The sequence below is a fragment of the Saimiri boliviensis genome, chromosome 1 (assembly GCF_048565385.1).
Source record: "Saimiri boliviensis isolate mSaiBol1 chromosome 1, mSaiBol1.pri, whole genome shotgun sequence".
NCBI lineage: Eukaryota > Metazoa > Chordata > Mammalia > Primates > Cebidae > Saimiri > Saimiri boliviensis.
The window spans coordinates 118,716,312-118,738,929 of NC_133449.1; the positions used below are offsets into that span (position 1 = coordinate 118,716,312).

General features: G+C 38.3%; 1 protein-coding gene across 4 annotated transcripts in view; it reads left to right on the forward strand.

The window, feature by feature from the left end:
• The window catches only part of RPGRIP1L (RPGRIP1 like), a 101,950-nt gene extending 85,406 nt beyond the window's left edge, over window positions 1-16,544 (forward strand). For 2 of the 4 annotated variants that reach the window (XM_003937273.4, XM_074402855.1), the window contains exons 24-26: window positions 4,648-4,732; window positions 10,498-10,631; window positions 13,580-16,544. In XM_003937273.4, the coding sequence (XP_003937322.1) occupies window positions 4,648-4,732; window positions 10,498-10,631; window positions 13,580-13,692 (332 nt within the window). In that variant the 3' untranslated portion in view covers window positions 13,693-16,544. Of the gene's footprint in view, window positions 1-3,773; window positions 4,003-4,647; window positions 4,733-10,497; window positions 10,632-13,579 lie in introns of those variants that run through there. The other 2 variants (XR_012518480.1, XM_074402864.1) reach the window with 2 other exon arrangements.
• The last annotated feature ends 6,074 nt before the right edge of the window (window positions 16,545-22,618 follow it).

Consider the following 22,618-nt stretch of genomic DNA (forward strand, 5'->3'; position numbering starts at 1 on the left):
TTGAATTTACTTGCTAGACAGTGGTAGCAAGAACAAAACATTTGTATTTTATTGAGCCTGAAAATTTTACTCAGAGAATGCTGAGAAAGCAAGAAAATAGTTTGGGAAAAAATAAGATTAATGGTATGTCTGAAGAATGTTGTCTGGGTCGAATAAAGCCTACAAGGGAATTGACAGTTGGAAGAAAAAGATTAATGAAATCATCCAAAGTTTTTATGAGACTTATACAGGTCTGGACCCTTAGCCTCTGGGGATGGAACAGTCTGTCTTTTGGCACAATTAAAGTTTAATTCAAACTTTTGATGAAGACAATGTAAAACATCAGATTTTATGACTAATAGGAGGAGAAATTTGGCAAAGATAAGGGTTACAGGGATGATAACTTTTTTTTTTTTTTTTTTTTGAGACGGAGTTTCACTCTTGTTACCCAGGCTGGAGTGCAATGGCACGATCTCGGCTCACCGCAACCTCCGCCTCCTGGGTTCAGGCAATTCTCCTGCCTCAGCCTCCTGAGTAGCTGGGATTATAGGCACGCGCCACCATGCCCAGCTAATTTTTTGTATTTTTAGTAGAGACGGGGTTTCACCATGTTGACCAGGTTGGTCTCGATCTCTCGACCTTGTGATCTACCCGCCTCGGCCTCCCAAAGTGCTGGGATTACAGGCTTGAGCCACCGCGCCCGGCCGATAACTCTTTAATACAAACATTATCTGAGATTCAAGGTTATCGACTCCTTATAATTAAGCCATCTGCATTTCTTACTTCTGCCGTATGATATTGATACAGAATATAAGGATATATCCAACTTGCAGAAGTAAAGGATATGTTTTTAATGGTAGATGACTGAAGATCAACTAAAGTATTTGGACTACTCAATTGTATCCTTTTGAGACATATGCTTTTAGTAAGGGTATGTCAAAATCATGCAAGTCCTAAACAAATGTGGTTTCTGAGGGGAAAGAAAGGTAAATACCTTAACTTTTGGAGAGTTATGATACTTTTAATAATTACCAGAGTCACTTTTTATAGGATGTATTTCAAGTTTTGAAATCGTAAGTTTTTTTAACCATCTAGAGTTTTAGAACACCAAATGAATCATGGTAGTCATAGGATATCAAGACATAATCAGAGGTGGCCAAAGTGTTTCTGTTTCCCACAGTATTCAACACAAAAGTGTTCACTAGCTCCTGATCTCATTTAAACATGTGGCAAATCAATGTTGGGCCAAACAATGCTTCTCAATGTGTAGAATCCTCACCACCAGCAGCAACAGCAGCTGGAAACGCATTAGAATTGCAAATTCTCAGGCCCTAACCCAGACCTGCTGAACCAGAAACTCTGGGAATACAACTCAGTAATCTGCATTTTAACAAGCCTTTTAAGAGGCTGTGGTACACAATAGAGACTGAGAACCACTGGGCTAGATAAAATGCCCAATATAGGCCTAGTTTGTAGAAGCAGGAGAGCCTTACATAGTTCCAACTTGGTACGCCTTTGGAGAACTAAGCCTATTGCTAAGTAGCTCTGGAGTATTTTCAGAAAGAAATTTTAAAAGTTTTATGCCAACAGATAATGATTTGACACACCTAGACTAGGTATATTTAAGCAATATTCCTTTATGAAACAAGACAAAGTGAAGTGACTTCCCTTGATACTGTTATGGAACATTCTCTTACATTCCAGCTTTGTGCTAACAAAATGACTACAGCTTAAACAGGAAAACTTTGGCCTCATGTGAAAGAAGGAGAGGTCATGTAGCATGGAAATTAAGAGAGCAGACTCTTGAGGCTGACATTGCTGGATTCAAATTCTGGCTCTGCTGCTTTCTAACTAGGTGGTCTTGGGCAAACTCCTAACCTTCTCTGGATCCATGTAATCGTCTGTAAAATGTGGGTCAACTTGGTTCTTAACCTACATGATTACAGTAAAAGTATTGAGTATAGTACGCAGCATGTTAATGTTACCCAGTAAATATTGGCAATAATTTTTATCTTTGTTAAGAGAATAGGAACTATAGTATGCTGGCCAACTGGATAAAGCAAAAGCACAGGGAATCCCCCACAGCACCATTTTTTAAAACCAATTTCAATGGTAAAAATGTTAAAAAAAAAAAAAAAAAAAAATTAGGCCAGTCATGGTGTCTTAGTCCTGTAATTCCAGCACTTTGGGAAGCCAAGAGTATAGGATCACTTGAGGCCAGGAGTTCAAGATTAGCTTAGGCAACATAGTGAGACTCCATCTCTGCAAAAAATAAAAATTAGATGGGCATGGTGGTACATACCTGCAGTCCCAGCTATCAGGGTGAGGCTAAGGGCTAAGGTGGAAGGATCGCTTGAGCCTGGGAGTTCAAGGCTGCAGTGAGCTGTCATCACACCACTGCATTCCAGCCTGGGTAACAGAGCAAGACCGCTATCTCGTTAAAAAAAAAAAAAATGTAAATTTAGAGTGACCATACAGTCTAGCAATTTCACTTCTGGGTATATACCAAAAAGAACTGAAATCAAGGACTCAGATATTTGTATGCCCATATTTAGAGCAGCATTATCCATAATAGTCAAAGGTGGAAACAATCCAAATGTCTGTCACAGGATAAGTAGATAAACAAAGTGTGGTTTATACATATGATGAAATATTATACAGCCTTAAGGAATGAAATTTGAAGTATGTGACAACATCTGTGAACCTTGAAAACACCAATGCTAAATGAAATAAACCGGACACAAAAGGACAAATACCATATGATTCCATTTACATGACGTACCTCAGGTAGTCAAATTCATACAGACAAAAAGTGAATGGTGGTTACCAGGGGCTGGGAGGAATGAAGAATGGAGAGTTATTGATTAGTGTATATAGAGTTTCAGTCTGGGAAGATGAAGAAGTTCTGGAAATGGATAGTGGTGATGGTTGTACCACAATGTGTGAGTACTTAATGCTGTTAAACTGAACACTTAAATGTTAATTTAAGATGGTAAGTTTTATGTTGTATATATTCTGCCACAATAAAAAAATGTTTTAAGCCATTGAAATTTATCAAAACTGGTCTAGGTTTAACTGGAAGACCCTTGATTTGGATGCTGGTGTTTAAAATTCAGTGTTTTTTTTAAACCACTGAGATTACCCTTGTCTTCAAACAGTATAAGCCAGTATGACATAAAAGCTATAGAACTCTGAAGTCCAAAAGAATATAGTATACCACATCTTGAAATTAACAGGAAAAAAAATCCATTTGGAAAAAAAATTCCCCTCTACCATTGTGTACTGGCAGCCTCTAAAAAATGAAGTACTGTCTTCCAGTGATCTGTTAGCATGACTTTTTGGCATTGATAAATAAAACAAAATACTCTGAACCTTTGAATCTGTATTGATTTCTATAAACTTCAGTAACCTATGTAACTAGCCACATTTACTAATATGACATCATGCAAAGAGCAGTAAGCTAGAAGCTGGTGTTTGACTTTGGTTATCCAGAGTTGATTATTAACTTGGTTATTATGTCTTCGATGATTCTTCTCTTAAACCACTCACCCACCCCTATACCGATACCTTTATGTCTCTCACTCCATGTGCCTACTCAGTGCCTTTGGCCCTCAGTTAATATTTGCTCAAGTGAACCAAACAAATGAGTTGATAGCATCATAATTTGGAAATTGAGCTAAAATTGTTCAGGGAAACATTTTCAACACAAAAGATGTTTGTTCCTGGCAGAGCCTAAGGAGAACTGGCTTTAAAATGATCATGATATCTTTCACCCTTTGTGTGCTTTTGACCAGGGATAATCTCTAAGTTGAGATTTGGTCACAGGGGAGCCTTTACATCCAAAATGGCATATGAAAAAGAAATGTCTTCAGAAGCTAATGCATGGCTGAAACTGCCGAACTGAGAAAAAATAATCAGGATGAAAATTGTAGTGTTCGCACATTAAGATGCCGTTTTCCCGGAGTGTAGACGCTTACTTTACGATGTCAAGTGTTTACCATCTTCTTTCTGGTGAGACTTGAGGTCAGTTAACTAAACTCATGCTTCAGCCAAGTGAAGTCTGCCCACATTCCTGAATGCCAGCATGTGCCTTTAAAACTAAAGACGAACCTCACACCCTGAAAAGCCTTTCTCTCCATACACGTTTCTCTCCCATACCCCTACCCAGCAGGCATCAGCCTGTGGATTTCCTCAACCCAATACACTAGACGCCTCTTTTATTGCATGTTGTGGCAGGAGAGAAGGATTAAATTACTGAGGCTGTCAGGGAGGACAAGCACTCTGCCATAGATTATCATTATCACTTGCTTCTTGGGTGAAAGAAACTGCAGTAAATCCCTCAAATACAAAGCAATAAAGACCATTGGCTTTTACTGTCATGACTGCCAGTGCCATTAACAGGCAGTGACAGTGATGTGGCACTCTTAGATGTTGCTTGTATCTTTTCTGACAGTGTGCGCATAAACCTGCCAGTGACATGACATTAGATCACATGACTATTCAGATTTGATTCTGGTTTCTGGCGCTGTTTTCTTTTCCCAGGCATACAAGTGAGGTGGCATGACTTGTGTCTTTAAAAACAGATATTTTTAAAAATACAGAATGATACTAATGTAGCCTATTCCTGAGTGATTTCCTTTTTGGATTTTTTTTTTTCTTTTGCTATAGTGATCTACGTGGATAAAGAAAACAACCAAGCAAAGAGAGACATCTTAAAAGCTGTACTACAGAAACAAGAGATGCCTAATAGAAGGTACATTTCAGCAGTCCAAATTATCTAATGGTTTACATAAAGTAGATCTCTGTAGCAGGATGTGGTTAAAATAACAGGCACAAGATGAGGAAGCAGACCATCAGGCTTCTCTGACTCACTCTGTGTCTGCAAATGAGTACGGGACCTCTGTAGATCTTCTTCCTCCTAGAAATATAGTGCCCCTGCCTACTATTCAAAGTAATTGTAAGGATCCTGTAGGACTTTGAAAACCAAAGACTGTGCAACATGTATAAAGTATCCTATTGCCATTCATGTAGTTGTAAAGACTGTAACAGGTTGAAAGGTGGGCATTCTCTGGAGCATATGCCCCGGATATAAATTATTGCCTTCCTGCTTACTAGCAGTCTGACCTTAAACAAGTTACCTAACCTTCTTGCACCTCTATTTCTTCAACTTTAAAATGGAAATAATAACACCATCGAGGGGTGGTGTAAGGATTAAATGAGCTGATGTATGTAACACAGATAATACAGTCCTGACACATAGCGCACAGTGAGTGTTAATTGCAGTCATTGTAAGTAGTGACACTAATTTTTTTTTCTTTGAGATGGAGTCTCACTCTGTCTCCCAGACTGGGGTGCAGTGGTACAATCTCAGCTTACTGCAGCCTCTGCCTTCTGGGTTCAAGAGATTCTCCTGCCTCAGCCTTCTGTGAGTAGCTGAGATTACAGGTGCGCACCACCATGCCTGGCTAATTTTTGTATTTTTAGTAGAGATGGGGTTTTACTATGTTAGCCAGGCTGGTCTCGAACTCCTGACCTCAGGTGATCCGCCCACCTTGGCCTCCCAAAGTTCTGGGGTTACAGGCATGAGCGCACCTGGCCATGACATTAATATTATTGTTTGTAATGGTGCATCAGCCTTTCATACTAATTTGTATCTTACTATCACTGTATAATAAGCCATCATTTCATTATTTTTTGAATGCATTTTTTTCTAATTTAAATAGGATACCTTGCAATTCTGGTTCAGTAGAGAAAATACATGTATATCATTTTCAGAAGAAAAAAAAACCTGATCTTAAAAAGTTAGTGCGTCTATGTGAGCTTCTGCTGCAGAGTTTGAGGAGTTGCCTCTGTGCTGCTTGTTACCCGTGAGCTGGTTTCTCCAGCATCCCTGGCTGGCTGTCCTCCCTCGGCCTGAGCACACAGTTTACGTCGCCATTGCCCGCTTCTCCTCGCCTGATGACCCACTGATGACACAGCCTCTCATTGCCTCAAAAACCGCACTTACTCTGCTGCCTTAGGAGACTCAAGTTCTCTCCTTTCCAGAGGGCCATACAGTGAATGTCAAAGACATATTTTTCAAAAGAGCTTCCAAACTAGCATTTTATCTTCTGTTTAAAGAAAAGAACTGGAATTCTTAGCTCTTGGGATCTGATAATGTAGCTTTATTACTAGTCTTTCACTAGCTCCTCCATCATTCCTTTGGATCTCAGTTTTTATTTCTGAAGGAGTGGTAAAACCCTGTTAAGCCTGAGGTTCTCCTTTTTCCAGAATGGTAATCACTCAGATTTTACTTGCTTCAGCTTCTTTCAGGGCCTCTTTAAAAACCACCAGTCCCCCAGGGTTATCCCAGGTCATGAGTGACAGGGAATAAGTGGCACTGGCCACAGCCTCTGCTTCCCTATGCTCAGCAAGCTGAGCCATGGCTGTCTAGGACTGAGCTCAGTTTCCATGGACACATCCCAGGCTGAGACTCAGTAGCTTGTTCAGTCCTATTTGTCTGCCTCTGGGTTCACTTTGTTTCTGAAATGTGAGATCTTATTGTAACATATTGGGAGACAATAATTTTGTTACCCCCAAAGTGTTTACTTAAAAAATTTCATAGCAAGTTCTGCTTTGGTGTTAGACCTGCCTTTCCTCAGAGGACCCACTTATTTGTACTAGAATCGTTTAAGAAATAAAAAAAGGCCAGGTGTGTCCACCTTCAGTTTGTAGGGGAAAAAAGAAAAAGAAAAGAATAAATAAATAAGTCCAGGTACAGTGGCTCATATCTATAATCCCAGCACTTTGGGAGACCAAGGTAGGAGGATCCCTTGCACCAAGGAGTTAGAGACCCAGCCTGAGCAACTGGTCTCTTTTAGTGAGACCCCCATCTCTACTAAAAATAAAAAAAAAAAATTAGCCAGGCATGGTGGCATGCACCTGTAGTCCCAGCTACTGTGAAGGCTGAGGAGGAAGGATCACCTGAGCTCAGGAGTTCGAACTTGCAGTGAGCAATGATCGCACCACTGTACTCCAGCCTGGGTGACAGAGCAAGACCCTGTCTCAAAAAAAGAGAAAAGTCTGCAATAACTGTAATGACTCCCACCCTCCCATGGTGGTTTCCTCAAACACCCCCAAAAGAAACAAATGTCCCTGTCATTTTTGAGGAAGACAGAGAACTGTTGCAGGTGCCAGGTGACTGATTGAGGCCTTCCCGCAGATGAGTGTTTGTGTGCTGGCTGTGCACTGCTGGAACCGCCATGGGAGAGGATGGCCCCATCGACTCTTCTCCCTCAACAGTATCATTTTCCTAAGGGAGAGAAGAGCTTACATGTATGTTCTTCCACAGCCAAAAGCCAATTGTCATTCCAGTGAACGTTCTCACCTTTTTTAACTACTCAGAGTCACATTACTTAAAGAAGCTCCTCGTTTATAAAAATTCATTTCCTCAGACAGCAACCCTGTTTAATACTGGTGATAACCTACAAAGCGACACTTAGAATAGTTTGACGTATCTTCCCCAAAATGTCTAACGTTATAGACATCGTATGATTAATTGTATAGAGTACCTTTGCATGCTACCCATGCTGTATTTGCAAATATACACATGTCACTTTAACAGGGAGATAACATACTGAAATGCACCTTCAGACAGTATTTATTTGAAGTCATAGTTAAACACTGACTTAAGGTCCTTTTTTGGTTTCAGTTTTTTCTTGGGAATAGTGTTCTATTGATCAGATCCACCCCTGAGAAAGACAGACTATGATAATAAATAGACAGATAAACTAATCACATTTGCAATAAGACTAAGAGAAAAGCAAACAGATTAAATGCCAAAATAGAAAATAACAGTGAAAGCTGAATCAAATTCAGTGAATCCTCAGCAGTGAATCTGAGGAGGTGACACATAAGCTGGTTCATGAAGGCCGAGAGGACTCAGCCCAGTCACAAAGCTCAGAGAAAATCATTTCGGGCAGAGAGATCTCCAGGCATGAAGGAGTATTGAGAGATGTGTTCCAGGACCAGGCGGAGGTGGTGCAAGGCTGGTCTCACTAAAAAATGGAGAGTGGCAGGAGAAAGAGGTGGGCAGAGGAAGCAGGAGAGGCTCAGATGGCACTTCCCATTTTTCCTTCCACCTGAGTGCTTGACATTAAAGCCCATGTGTAGAGCCAGGGCCTCAGACTAGACTGGAAGCCTCTTCCAGGCATGGGACAAAGTTTTGCCTTTTTGTTTTGGCAGTGTTGAAAGTAAGATATAAGATTTGTGTTGTGTGTCTTTTCATTCTTTTTAAAAAATTAATTTTAATCCTTAAATGATTTTAGTTGTACTTTTCCTCCCTTTTCAGCTTAACTTTCTGGTTTCTTAATTTTGTTTTTGACATCTCATTTTTCTCTATATAGAATTTAAAGCCAGAAATATTGCAGTTTTAAATTTCTAGTCATTTCTCTGGCATTTAGAAGGCTTTCTTTTGCCGCAGAATTCTCATATATTCAGTGGAGGTAATTGACTGCATTTGTAAAGTGATACAGACATGATCCTCAGATATGAGACACTATATGAAGATAACACTTAACATGATTCTTACAGTCTGCAGAGCCTCAGTCTTTTCTGTAAGTCTTGTGTTATAAAATATGTATTATATATTACTTTTAATTCCTCCTCTTCCAAGCAGTTTTCTTTCTCTTTTCCTAATTTAGTTTAGGAAAATTTCTCTCATCATCACTCATCTTACTTAATTGAATGATATAGTCAACGTATAATTTGGGAATCTAAGTTTTCAATTGAAACAAGCTTTTCCCGTGCCAGGTTTTTCTCTCCCCTTAGAAATGTAGAAGCATAAGCAGCTCTACCTATATTTAAAATACTATTTAAAAAAAGAGCAAACGTTTACTCAGTGCTTACTGCGTTCCAAGCAACTGTTCACTTGTATCAGCTCATCTGATCCTCACAAGAGCCCTGTAAGATAGGTATAGTTATCCCACTTCTGCTCGTAAGAAAACTGAGATGAGAGAGGTTAAGTAATTTGTCTAAGGTCACACAGCTAAACAGTAAGAAAGCGGGAATTTGAGCCCAGGATGGATGCCTTTAACCACTCCATCTTAATTCCTCTATCTTATACATGTTATAAAATGTCCTTTTTACCATCTTGAAGGCCAAGATCTGTACTCTTTGTAATTATTTTTGAATAGCTTTTAACTTTGATTTTGACCTAAGGAATTTCTGTTTTCTAATAAAAACTTATTGCAGGCTGGGCGCAGTGACTCACACCTGTAATCTCAGTACTTTGGGAGGCCAAGGTGGGCGGATCACCTGAAGTCAGGAGTTGGAGACCAGCCTGGCCAATGTAGTAAAGACCCATTTCTACTAAAAATACAAAAATTAGCTGGGCTGTAATCCCAGTTACTCAGGAGACTGAGGCAGGAGAATCACTTGAAACCAGGTGGCAGAGGTTGCAATGAGCCAAGATTGTGCCACTGCACTCCAGCCTGGGTGACAGGGCAAGACTCTGTCTCAAACACACACACACACACACACACACACACACACACACACACCCTATTGCTAGCTAAAAACAGACTTAGTAAAGGAATTCAATGTGAAATACTTTCAGCAAGCTGGTTAAATGTATTGTGTTTACCTATAAGCGTTTGGAAAGGCTTTTATTTGTGTTTTCCAAGGCATGATTTCTCAGAGACATAGATTTTTATGTTTCTTGTTTTGTTTCTGATTTGGGATGGATACATTTTGAAAAGTTTAAAATGGTAAAGTTTACAAGCATCTATGGTTTAAGCTATGCTGCCAAGACATATCAAAAGAGTACTTAACTGTAAATTCCTGTCATTTGGTCAATCCAAGTGCGTTTGGCCTCCACACAAGCCACTAATTCAAATCAGTTCCATCAGAATCCTACAATTATAGGTCTACAAGTAAAATAAAACTTGGATGCTATGATTGTAAGTTAAAGATTGCTGAAGTAATGCAAACATTTGATATAGCTGTTGGGCAGAGTTACAACATTTATCTAACATGATTCAAAATGTTACCCTCGGAGCATGATCTCTGCGTTTTGTAGAACACATACAGTTGGTTAAATGCCTTAGTAGTAGCAACTCCAGAGTTGTGTGTTTGTATAGAAAATGTTACTTTTCTGTGGAAAGTGCTGACCATTTAAGCTCCATGGTCTTTATTCACTTCATCCTTTTAGCCTTAAAAGTAGAAGTGTCAAAATATAATCAGTATGTAATAGAGTGAACGTCTGGTCCTTCTCTTTGCCTAGTAATTTTCTCAGATTGTAGAGATAAATGGTAATCAGTGCTTAGAAAGTGGATTACTGTTCATTTGAAGGTTGGGTGTTTTATAACAATTCTAATAGTTCATGTAATAACTTACCTAACCTAACGTACCTTTCTTTTTATTGGGATAATTGGAAACTTCAAGACGGTATACCTAGTGGTAACACCCCCTTTGGGAGTTTTGTTTTGTGGTGATTTCCTCTCACTTCACGGCAACTTTCTCTGATCTCTGCCTTCCCAGCATTCGCTTCACCGTGGTCAGTGACCCTCCAGAGGATGAGCAGGACCTGGAGTGTGAGGACATTGGCGTGGCTCACGTCCATCTCGCCGACATATTTCAGGAAGGGAGGGACCTCATTGAGCAAAATATCGATGGTATGGGTGAAAGTGTTGCTCAGTTTGCGCAACCAACAATTGCTGAACTCCAAACTCTTTATTAAAACCTTCTTTTTGCTGGCTGCAAGGACGCTGATTGACACATTACTTGAACCCTTTACAACTCAAGTTGATGCCTTGGTGAAGCTGAATGTCTTCCTGCATCCTTCTCCTGCCCTCCCCCCGCCTTCCACTGAATCAACAGAAATTGTAAAATAATTAATTTAGCTTCAGAAGGAATTATTCATTTTTTAGTATTGAGTAAAAGGGTGAAAAAAAAGTTAGCCATTGGATTTTTTTTTTCGCTGAGAGAGTTTTTGCTCTGTCACCCAAGTTGAAGGACAATCTTAGCTCACTGCAGCCTTGACTTCCTAGGCTCAAGCAATTTTCCCACCTCAGCCTCCCAACCAGCTGGGACTATAGGCATGCATCACATACCTGGCTAATTTTTTTGATATTTTTTGTAGCAATAGGGTTTCACCATGTTACCCAGGCTGGTCTCGAACTCCTGTGCTCAAGTGATCACCCATCTCAGCCTCCCAAAATCCCAGGACTGCAAGCATGAGCTACCATGCCTGGCCAGGTGTTTTTCTAATGTTATTTATGGAAGCCACATTTCAGCTAAGACTTAACCTTAAGCATGTTTTTCTGTTGATGTTTATGGAAGCCTTATTTCCACTAAGGTTCGTAACCTTAAGCATGTTATTCTGTGTGATCCTGATAGTGTCTTTCTCAAGGCTTCTCTTTAATTCAGTGTTGCAATCTAGTGATACAGTCACGGTAAGGAAGTGGTTTTGATTCCTCATTTTCCACCAGGATTTTGTGAGAGATAATGACATTTGATCTGTTCCTGACAAAATGTGCTGTCCTGGATTTTCACCTTGCTAGTTGTGATTCCCAACAATGCTTAATTTCTGCTCCCTATTCTTCTATATTTAGAACATGCTAAATTGTTTTATTTATCAGACTTTTAAAAATCGTAATCAGGGATGGCCTAGGCTTTGTGTATTAAATAGATAAATAAGGCTGATTCGTAGCCTCATTTGTTAAGTTAGCAGAGCCATCTCTGGAAAAATGTGCATGGCTTGTTTATGTACTCACTTGTGCATTCAACAAACACTAAAGTGATCACCTCTTATGTGCCAGGCATTCTGCTTACGCTGTAGTTCAGCCCTGGTTCCTTATCCCACTGCTTATCCTAGGTAGGTGTCAAGTGCTCAAAAGTCAAAATTAGACCAAATAACCAAATTAGAACCTTTTTCTAGGACATATAAACTATACATTTCTAACCACATGGCAGTTGGTCACAACTTGGCACAGAGGAAAAGATGAGAGGATTAAAATATCAACCTGAACCCTATTAAAGACTACCAAGACCAAGAAAGTCTGACAAATAATGACCAAATTATCTCGGCTTTATATTCTTGGTAATTTTTCCAGACAATTGTTTAGCAACCCATCTTCTTCTGTGAGACCACATATGACCCACTGATCTGACATGGTCAGTTACTGTGGCCATATTTTGGGAAAGAGCCAAAAGATTAGGCATAGGCCAGGCTGGGATTTTAATGCTTTGTTCTGTGTCAAGTATAGAAGTGAGAAGTCCCAAAGCAGAGATGACAACTCCAGGGAATGAGCTGAGGACCACTCGTGCCATTTTGATTTCCCTGATGCTCAGTCTCTGCACCTGAGTCTTTGTGTGTCAAGTTTGAGGGCTTTCTAACAAATTTTCTTAGAATTAAAAAAAAAAATACATATACTAAGTTCAGGGAAAACCACAAGGAATTATAAACTGGAAACCAGGCCAAGTGTGGTAGCTCACACCTCTAATCCCAGCACTTTGGGAGACCAAGGCAGGTGGACCGCTTGAACTCAGGAGTTTAAAACCAACCTGGGCAACATGGCAAAACCCCATCTCTACAAAAAAAAATATAAAAGTTAGCCAGGCATGATGGCACCCAGCTGTAGTTCCAGCTGCTCAGGAGGCCAAAGTGGACGATTGGCTTGACCCTTGGAGGGAGAGGTTACAAGGTTACAGTGAGCCAAGATCATACCATTGCACTCCAGCCTAGGCAACTGAGCCAGACCCTGTCTCAAAAAAAAAAAAAAAAAAAAAAAAAAAAAAGAAACTATATTAAGACTCATAAGTGATAAGTACTATCAAACCTACAAAGTCCAGATTTCTGGCCTTGAGTCACTAGTAATTATCATTGTCTGCAGAGGGATGGAGTCAGGTATTGAATCAACATCCCGTCTGGCTTCCACCACTGAGCTCAGAGAATGCTCGTGGTTCCAGTCAAATCGCCTACCTTTGGGACTGGGTGAAGTGGCTCAGGCGTCTAATCCTAACACTCTGGGAGGCCACGGTGGGAGGATCATTTGATCTCAAGAGTCTACCTTTGGAACACCACTGAAAGTAGTGGCCCCTCTTCCAAGAAAATCTCACATACACTCAAACTCACAGACCTTAAGATTCTTGGGTCTGCCATTTAATGTTTTCTAATTTCACATAAAATCTATTTTAAATGGAATGTTTTCCTCAGAAAAATAAATAATTCAAAGTATGATCATGTAACATCTGTACAGTGGTTTCCATTCTGAAACACCATAGGTTGTCATAAATTCCCGTTAGACTTACTCCTTACTAGCTTAAAAATTCAGATTGCGTGTGAAGGTCATTATCCTAGAGGCTTTCAGTAGGTAAACTTCAGGATTAGCTCATTAGTTTTAGCTCCACGAGCAGTATGTACAGGTCCATGCAGCACATCTCAAATGTGCGTCTCCACGTACACATAAGAAGGTTTATTCTTCGGATACCCAAGATGCCAGTGAACTTTGGCCTTTTGTAGAACTATTTTCATCTTTTCAACTACTGTTTCTGTCTGCAAGCCTTTCCGAAGAAAAATCTGTTGAACAATATTAACACTTTCCTGCTCTTTTCTCCCTAGTTTTTGATGCACGAGCAGATGGTGAAGGTATTGGCAAGCTCAGGGTAACAGTCGAAGCTCTCCATGCCCTCCAGTCTGTCTACGAGCAATACAGAGATGACTTGGAGACTTGAAAGCATCTGCTCCAGAGGCATCTCCTAATCCTGAGTAAATGCTCACATGAAAGCTCCTACATGAGATTTTCGTAATTACTCTGGTGTACATAATCTATAATTCATGGGAAGCTGGGAGCGGGGAGACCTGGGTTTGAAGTGTTTGAGTTTTGTATACTTTCTCATTTGTTTATTTCTATACCCTCTTTCCCATGACTGCCACCCCTCAGGACTTAAGTTCTCCATAATGGGCAGTATCTTCTCAATAATTTATACCTACATGATAGCAAGAGAAAGTCTATTTGCATTTTCAACATTTTCTTAGGAAGAACTGAAATGCAATTCCCATTTTTATTTTTAATAAGCAAAAGCATAAATCTTAGACAACCTATGAAAAAGAAATACTTTTATGTTATCCCTAATCGTCCCACTAAACGGAATGCCTATGATTAGCCTCATTAAGAGTTTTATACTGTGAAGATTTTATTAGAAGCAATATATGAAAATTACTTGGATTAATGTGTTAATCTTCCTCTTTAAAATGCTAATATCCATTTTATGCACATTAAAGCTCAGTATGCATTTTCTTTGATGCATGCAGTTTCTATCAATTAAATATAAAGAATGAGACTTAGCACCAACTTATTCAATGACTGCGAATTTTTTGTTTTTCTTTCTTAAAAGTTCATTCTATTTGTATTATTTGCATGTATTTGTAATGGTGATATGGGATCCAGGGATGTGTAACTATAAAAAGGAAATAGGTATATGGATAGATGTGAAATTTACATGTTGAAAACTTAGCATATGACATAGAAATAAATTATCAAAAGTATAGCTCAAATTCTGATATGCTTAGTTAGACCTGAAAGGAGTATCTTTTTATCACTTTTTAAATTTACATCAAGCCAGTACAGTGCTGGGGTGTATCTGGGTAACCAGATCCTCAAAAAGCAGCTCCGAAAGTTAATTTTCTAGCTTTTACCCAATCTCACTGAAGGATTTAATTGATATTTTTAATGGAGCTGTGAATCAATGCTGCAAAGGAATTGTCTCTAGAGGTCTGGGATATAATGCATTTCATTTTTTAATTTACTTTTTTATTTGTCATTTTCTTCAAAGGATTTTTATAGGCTGTGGGTTTTCACTGTTTGCAAACAGGCTATGTTCCTTCTTAAGCATATGTAAAGTATTCAGGGAGATAAGTAATTTATTAAAATCTACCTAATTTGCCGTGATATATTAAATCTCTGCTTCAGTGATCACAGACCATTTCATTTAGAGAATTAGGCATTCCCTCTTTGTGTGATTAAAGCTCTGGAAAATGAGTTCTTTGCTCCTATTTGTGAACATTCAAAGCCTGCTAATGGCAAGAAGATGGAATAGATTATGAGACAATTCATTACAGTTCCATAGAAAAAAAAAAGCAGCTATAATGCAAAAATGCAAGTATGAATATCTGCATATAGTTTGAACCATCTGTGCTCTAATGGCTTCAATAATGACTCTCGTCTTTAGGAGGCTTTGAAATGACATCCGTACAATATTAATTTGTTGATGTACATTGTGGGACCAGTAGAGTATGATCTGACCACAGAAATCTATAAATTCTGTCTATACCACTGGGCCTCCCTGTCCTGGGGCCTGCCATCTCCAAGAAGAATCATGCCTCATCAAATTCTGCAAATCTTCATAACAACTCATTCCTCTGGAACCTTCTAGAGACCACAAACATCTGCAGACTAAACCTCTCCAATCCTAGTAAACAACCACATGTTTGTTGTCACTTCAGCTGGCACTGAGCTCATTTTTTTGGCCCCTCTTTCTAGCTTTCTTTGGCTTTATGCAGTTACAGTGTCATTAAGGCCCATAATATTCCCTGCAGTAATTTAAAACAGCCAGATTATACCCTGGGATTAACTGAGTGGTTTTTGAGACATTTATTGTGGTATTCTCCCACAAGGTTTGTATTATTGTTGTAAAATGTTACATCCCAAACTAAATAACCCTTCTGCAGGGAAAAGAACCAGATTTCACTGACTTCTTAGGATCTTTTAAGTGGAAAGGAAAAGTTTTTCTTAGAAAACTTCTGGGATCCAGTCACCTGTATGGAATGCAAAGCTCAGACAAGATTAGAGCAACAGCCATGTTTCTGTCACATTGTTTACTGTAATATTAAAGATTTCTAGTTTTAAAATATTCAGTTTCAAACTATTGCAGATTTTCACAACACTCATTTTCGTACCTAATTGCTGTTGACACATTGTGAAATGACGAGGTAGTATTGAATGCTGTCATATGGATACTTCAGTTGGGTTTCAGAATCTGTCTGAGGATTTTGTTTGTTTTATCTTGTGGTAACTAGAGTTCATTGAAAAGCTTACCACCTTTCGGGTTCAAGAGCACTGGTTTTCTCTTGGTGAGCCAAACTGGATCCGTTGAGAAGGGCTTGGCATCAGGGGCCACCAGCAGTGGCCTTGCCACACAGATAGCAGCGTCAGGTGTTCTGGTGTGAACTTACAACTCTTAGTGTAACTGGACCAGTGCACTCAGCACTTTTTTGGGCTGTAATGCTTTTAGTTTGGAAATATAAATAGAGATGTGATGTAGTATGTGGGAGAGTGTATTTTACATGTTTTTTTGCCTACTGTAGTAGAAATGTCAAATTTCCAGCCACTGTCATGAGAAGCGGTTGACAAAAATAAGTTTTATGGTTTCCAGTGTGGTTTATGTGAAGAACATTTCTCTTCACTCTCAGTTTCAACATGTTTTCTAAATTATCATGGTTTACTGCGATTTAACTTAAATTAGTTTTTTTAAAGAATAAATAGAGAATATGTTTAATCAAATAAAGAAAGGCCACATTGAAATTCTGCTGTTCCTGCCATTCATTCGTTACCACAAAACACAAATAATTTCTATGTGTTATGAAGAAGTGTGGGCTGAGAAGTGGTCATGTGATTTCAGAGGTTTTGCGTGCACTCATGTTCCCACAACAAAACATAAATTATTTTAGTAATCTGACATCAAGAGCTGTGAAAATGAAAACCAGCTCTTACACATGTTCTAACAAGAATCTGATTAACATTTTTGTGGATATGGAAAATATTTTTTTTTAGCCAAACTGGCACTGTTGCCGAATGTAGAATGACTTCCTTATGCACTAGATAGAAAAATGTGAATCATGTCTGTGAACAAATATGAGAATAAAATGTCATCTTTGTGTAGGACAAAACAACCAGGGGAGAGCTTTGGGGATAAAAAATGATCGAGTGATTGACAATATCAGTATGATAATTTATCCCCAACTATGAGAGTACATTTTAATAAGTCACTCATGCCTGAAGGCCTCTGACTACCTTAACAAAGAAAAACTAAACCCGTGATTGATTAGAGATTGGGCAACATGCCTAATTAAATCCATGAATGGGAGCAAACACAGATTTACATCCCCTTTGTTCAGAACAAAAACAACCTCCAGGTCAACCAGAAAGCTAGAAAATATCAAAGCAAGAGAAACAAGTGTTTGAAAAACTAAAAATACAGAATTAGAAAACATCTCCTCATCCTAATCTCTTTTATCTTACAAGATAGAATTTTCACTTCCATTTCAAAGTGCCACCAGTGGACTGCACATTCCAGTCTGACCGTCTGGAAAATTGGGCCCATATTACTGGTATTGTTAATACCTTTTGTTCTTACTCTTTTATTTTTCATATGACCTTCACTAATATATCAAGCCATGTTTTTCCTTCAGGCTTTTGGAAGTGCAATCTGGTACTCTTAGACTTCGATCATGACCTCTTTTCTGAGTAGACGCCATTTGACTTTTCTGCTTTTTGCCTCTTCTCACTCTATTGAGAGTCACCTTTTTCATCCCTAGAACAGCATTACCTCTCTCTTCACTGTGCACCATTTGTTTTCTTTTTAAACAAAATTTAACATCTTGATTTTTATATTCCTACTATCTACTTTGTTCAAATCTATATTCAGCTGAACATCTCATCCCATCTGTCTTTTCTTCTACTTATTTTTAGCTAGTCACAGCACATTTTTTTCCTTCCTCTTTGCTGGTTTTTTCCTTTCTCTTCACTGTTTCTTTTCTTGGTGAGACAGCCACTTCTTGAGATACCAGCATCTGTGACAGCTCCAGTGGCCTTCCCAAAACGTTCTTGTGTATTAAAATTTGTCTTAATTTAACATGACAGGGGCATCTTAGCCATTATGAATCTGAGGAAACAGCAAGCTGATTTTTGTATCTTTGCTTCTTGTACCTTTTTACAGTGAAGTAACAGAGGCTGGAACTCAGAAAGCTCTCAGAAATCATTGGTAAGGAGCTGAAGCATAAGGAAGTTTTTTTAAAATTTAAGGAAATATGTCATTAAAATCCAGCTTGATTTGCTGCAAATGATGTTTTGTCATAGTTACACATGTCATCATTAATGACAGTGAAAATAAGATAAATTTTTTACATATTTTTAAATTTTGTTCATCAGGTTGGTAGGGAAAAAAGAGAAATTTTAAAAGAAAATGTAAAGACTGTACATACAACCTAGAGATTGAGAAGACTTTTCTAATAAAGGGAGGAAATAGAGCTATAAAGCAAAGACATATTGGCTATGTAAACATTTAGACAGGGTAACCATTTTAATATCAGACAAAGTAGAGCTCGAGGTCAAAAAAGGGACAAAGAAGGATATTTTATGCTGTTAGAGGGAAGAATCAGTTAAAGATACATGAATGTAAACTTATATACACTAAACAGTATAGCCTCAAAATACATGAAGCAACAACTGACAACTCTGGAAAAATACTGTGGCTACATCCACTTTAGTAATAGCTTTTAACTTTCAGTGGCAGATCAAAAATTGTAGGAAAAAGTCTAGATTTGCTTAACATGATTGCTAAAATGAATATGCAATGCACATGGAACACTGAAAGAAAAAATCAACTATGTTTTCAGCCACAAAGGAAGTCTCAATTTCCAAGGAATTGAAATCTTTCTCTTTTTCTTTATATAGATAGATAGATAGATAGATAGATAGATAGATAGATAGATAGATGATAGATTGATAGATCTCTCTCTCTTTTTTTTATATGTATAGCTAGACATCTATATATATAGATACATCTATATATCTATAGATATCTATATGTCATATAGATATCTATACATGAGAGAGCGAGAAAGAGAAAGATTTCAATTCTTTGGAAATATATATATAGAGAGAGAGAGAGAGAAATATATATATATTTAAGCAAAATGCAACAAAATTAGAAATTAATAAAAGGATAACTAAAACAATCCTACCTAAAAGTTAAAAATGTTTGGGTTTTATATTTTTAGTTGACAAAAATTGTATATATTTATGGATGTATTATTACTATTCTGGGTCCTAATAGGATGAGAAACGACCCTCTCCTACAACGTAACGAGGAGACAAAATTCTACAACAGTTATGTATAAGTGGCAGAAATGTACATCAGCTCAGAAGCCCTTACCAGATGGGGAGCAAGGTAAGGATTGAGCTTCAGCGGAGAGTGTGGCAAAATTCTAGTGATGGCAGAACACAAATAATATCAACTAAGGTTCCCACAGAAGGAGAAGGGCCACTCTTGAGTGGGGAAATACTGAGAACTGATCTGAGAGCTGGTGTACCAAAGCGTTAGCTACTGCGAAAGTAAAAGGAAAGGGTTTGAAAGAGAGATTAGGACCAGAGGTGGCAGCTTTGGAAAGGCACTTCTGGAAGAGAAGGGGGGCATTTTAGAAGGTGAAGGTATCTCTTGGAGACATAATAGTGAAATGAAAGCAGGAACCACCCAGTGGGACCCAGTGCAACAAGATAATATTATTAAGTGGTATCAATATCAGTAAAAGGCCATTTATTAAGGAAATTGCCCTAGCCAGAGCAATCAGACAAGAGACAGAATAAAGGGCAATCAAATTGGTGAAGAGGAAGTCAAACTGTTAGTTTGTTGATGATATGATCGTATGCTTAGAAAACCCTAAAACCTCCTCCAAAAAGCTTCTAAAATTGATAAATGAATTCAGCAGAGTTTTAGAATATAAAATTAACATACACAAATCAGTAGCTCTGCTGTACACCAACAGTGACCAAGCTGAGAATCAAATCAAGAACTCAGTTCCTTTTACAATAGCTGCAAAAAATATAAAATACTTAGGAGTACATGTAACCAAGGAAGTGAAAGACCTCTTCAAGGAAAACTACAAAACACTGCTGAAACAAGTCATAGACAGCACAGAGTAACAAAACACATCCCATGCTCAAGGATGGATAGAATCAGTATTGTCAAAATGACCATACTGATAAAAGCAGTCTAAAAATTCAGTGCAATTCCCATCAAAATATCAACATCATTCTTCAAAGAACTAGAAAAAAATATCCTGAAATTCATATGGATCAAAAAAGAGCCCACATAGCCAAAGGAAGACTAAGCAAAAATAGCAAATATGGAGGCATCACATTACCTGACTTCAAACTATGCTATAAGGCCATAGTCACCCAAATAGCATGATGCTTGTATAAAAATAGGCACATAGACCAGTGGAACAGGATAGAGAACCAGACATGAAGCCAAATACAGCCAACTGACCTTCAACAAAGCAAACAAAAACATGAAGTGGGGAAAGGATACCCTATTCAACAAACAGTGCTGGGATAATTGACAAACCACATGTAGGAGAATGAAACTGGATCCTCATCTTTCACTTCATACAAAAAAAATTAACTCAAGATGGATCAAAGACTTTAAGACCTGAAACCATAAAGATTCTATAAAATGATAACATTGGAGAATCCCTTCTAGACCTTGGCTTAGACAAAGACTTCATGACCAAGAACCCAAAAGCAAATGCAACAAAAACAAAGATAAGTAGGTGAGACTTAATTAAACTATAGAGCTTTTTTTCTGTATAATTCCATTTATATGAAGCTTAAGTTCAGGCAAAATTAATCTACAAGAATAGAAATCAGAACACTGGTTACCACTGAAGAGTGTTTACACAGATATCTGTCTACAAACGTAAAAATCAACCAAGCCGTAAACCTGATTTGTGCACTTTATGGTATATGAAATATATATATATATATATATATATATATATATATATATATATATATATATAATTGCACTTTAGATTCTGGGGTACATGTGCAGAACATGCAGTATTGTTGCATAGGTACGTACATGGCAATGTGGTTTGCTGCCTCTATCCTCCCATCACCTATATCTGGAATTTCTCCCCATGTTATCCCTCCCCAACTCCCCACCACCCGCTGTCCCTCCTCTATTCACCCCCAACAGACCCCAGTGTGTGATGCTGCCCTCCCTGTGTCCATGTGTTCTCCTTGTTCAACACCTGCCTGTGAGTGAGAACATGCGATGTTTGATTTTCTGTTCTTCTGTCAGTTTGCTGAGAATGCTAGTTTCCAGATTCATCCATGTCTCTACAAAGGACACAAACTCATCATTTTTTATGGCTATATAGTATTCCATAGTGCATATGTGCCACATTTTCCTTGTCCAGTCTATCATGATCAATGGGCATTTGGATTTGTTCCAGTTCTTTGCTGTTGTAAACAGTGCTGCAGTGAACATTTGTGTGCATGTGTCTTTATAATAGAACGATTTATAATCCTTTGATATATACCTAGTAATGGGATGTCTGGGTCAAATGGAATTTCTATTTCTAGGTCCTTGAGGAATTGCCACACTTTTCCACAATGGTTGAACTAGTTTACACTCCCAACAACAGTGTAAAAGTATTCCTATTTCTCCACATCCTCTCCAGCATCTGTTGTCCCCAGATTTTTTGATGATCACCATGCTAACTGGCGTGAGATAGTATCTCAATGTAGTTTTGATTTGCATTTCTCTAATGACCAGTGATGATGAGCATGTTTTCATATGTTTGTTGGCATCATTTATGTCTTCTTTTGAAAAGTGTTTGTTCATATCCTTACCCCACATTTGAATGGAGTTGTTTGTTTTTTTTCTTGAAAATCTGTTTTTGTTCTTTGTAGATTCTGGATATTAGCCCTTTGTCAGATGGGTAGATTGCAAAAAGTTTTTTCCATTCTTTTGGTTGCTGATTCTAATGATTGTTTCTTTTGCTGTACAGAACCTCTGGAGTTTAATTAGATCCCATTTGTCTATTTTGGCTTTTGTTGCCAATGCTTTTGGTGTTTTAGTCATGAAGTCCTTGCTTATGCCTATGTTCTGAATGGTTTTGCCTAGGTTTTCTTCTAGGGTTTTTATGGTGTTAGGTCTTATGTTTAAGTCTTTAATCCATCTGGAGTTAATTTTAGTGTAAGGTATCAGGAAGGGGTCCAGTTTCTGCTTTCTGCACACTGCTAGCCAGTTTTCCCAACACCATTTATTAAACAGGGGATCCTTTCCCCATTGCTTGTTTTTGTCAGGTTTGTCAAAGATCAGATGGTTGTAGATGTGCAGCGTTGCCTCTGAGGCCTCTGTTCTGTTCCATTGGTCTGTATCTCTGTTTTGGCAAAAGTATCATGCTGTTTTGATTAGTGTAGCCTTGTAGTATAGTTTGAAGTCAGGTAGTGTGATGCCTCCAGCTTTGTTCTTTTTGCCTAGAATTGTCTTGGCTATGCGGGCTCTTTTTTGGTTCTATATGAAGTTTAAGGTGGTTTTTCCAGTTATGTGAAGAGGGTCATAGGTAGCTTGATGGGGATAGAGTTGAATCTATAAATTACTTTGGGCAGTATGGCCATTTTCACAATATTGATTCTTCCTAACCTTAAGCATAGAATGTTTTTCCATCTGTTTATGTCCTCTCTTATTTCCTTGAGCAGTGGTTTGTAGTTCTCCTTGAAGAGGTCCTTTAGATCATTTGTTAGTTGTATTCCTAGGTATTTTATTCTCTTTGTAGCAATTGTGGATGGCAGTTCATTCTTGATTTGAC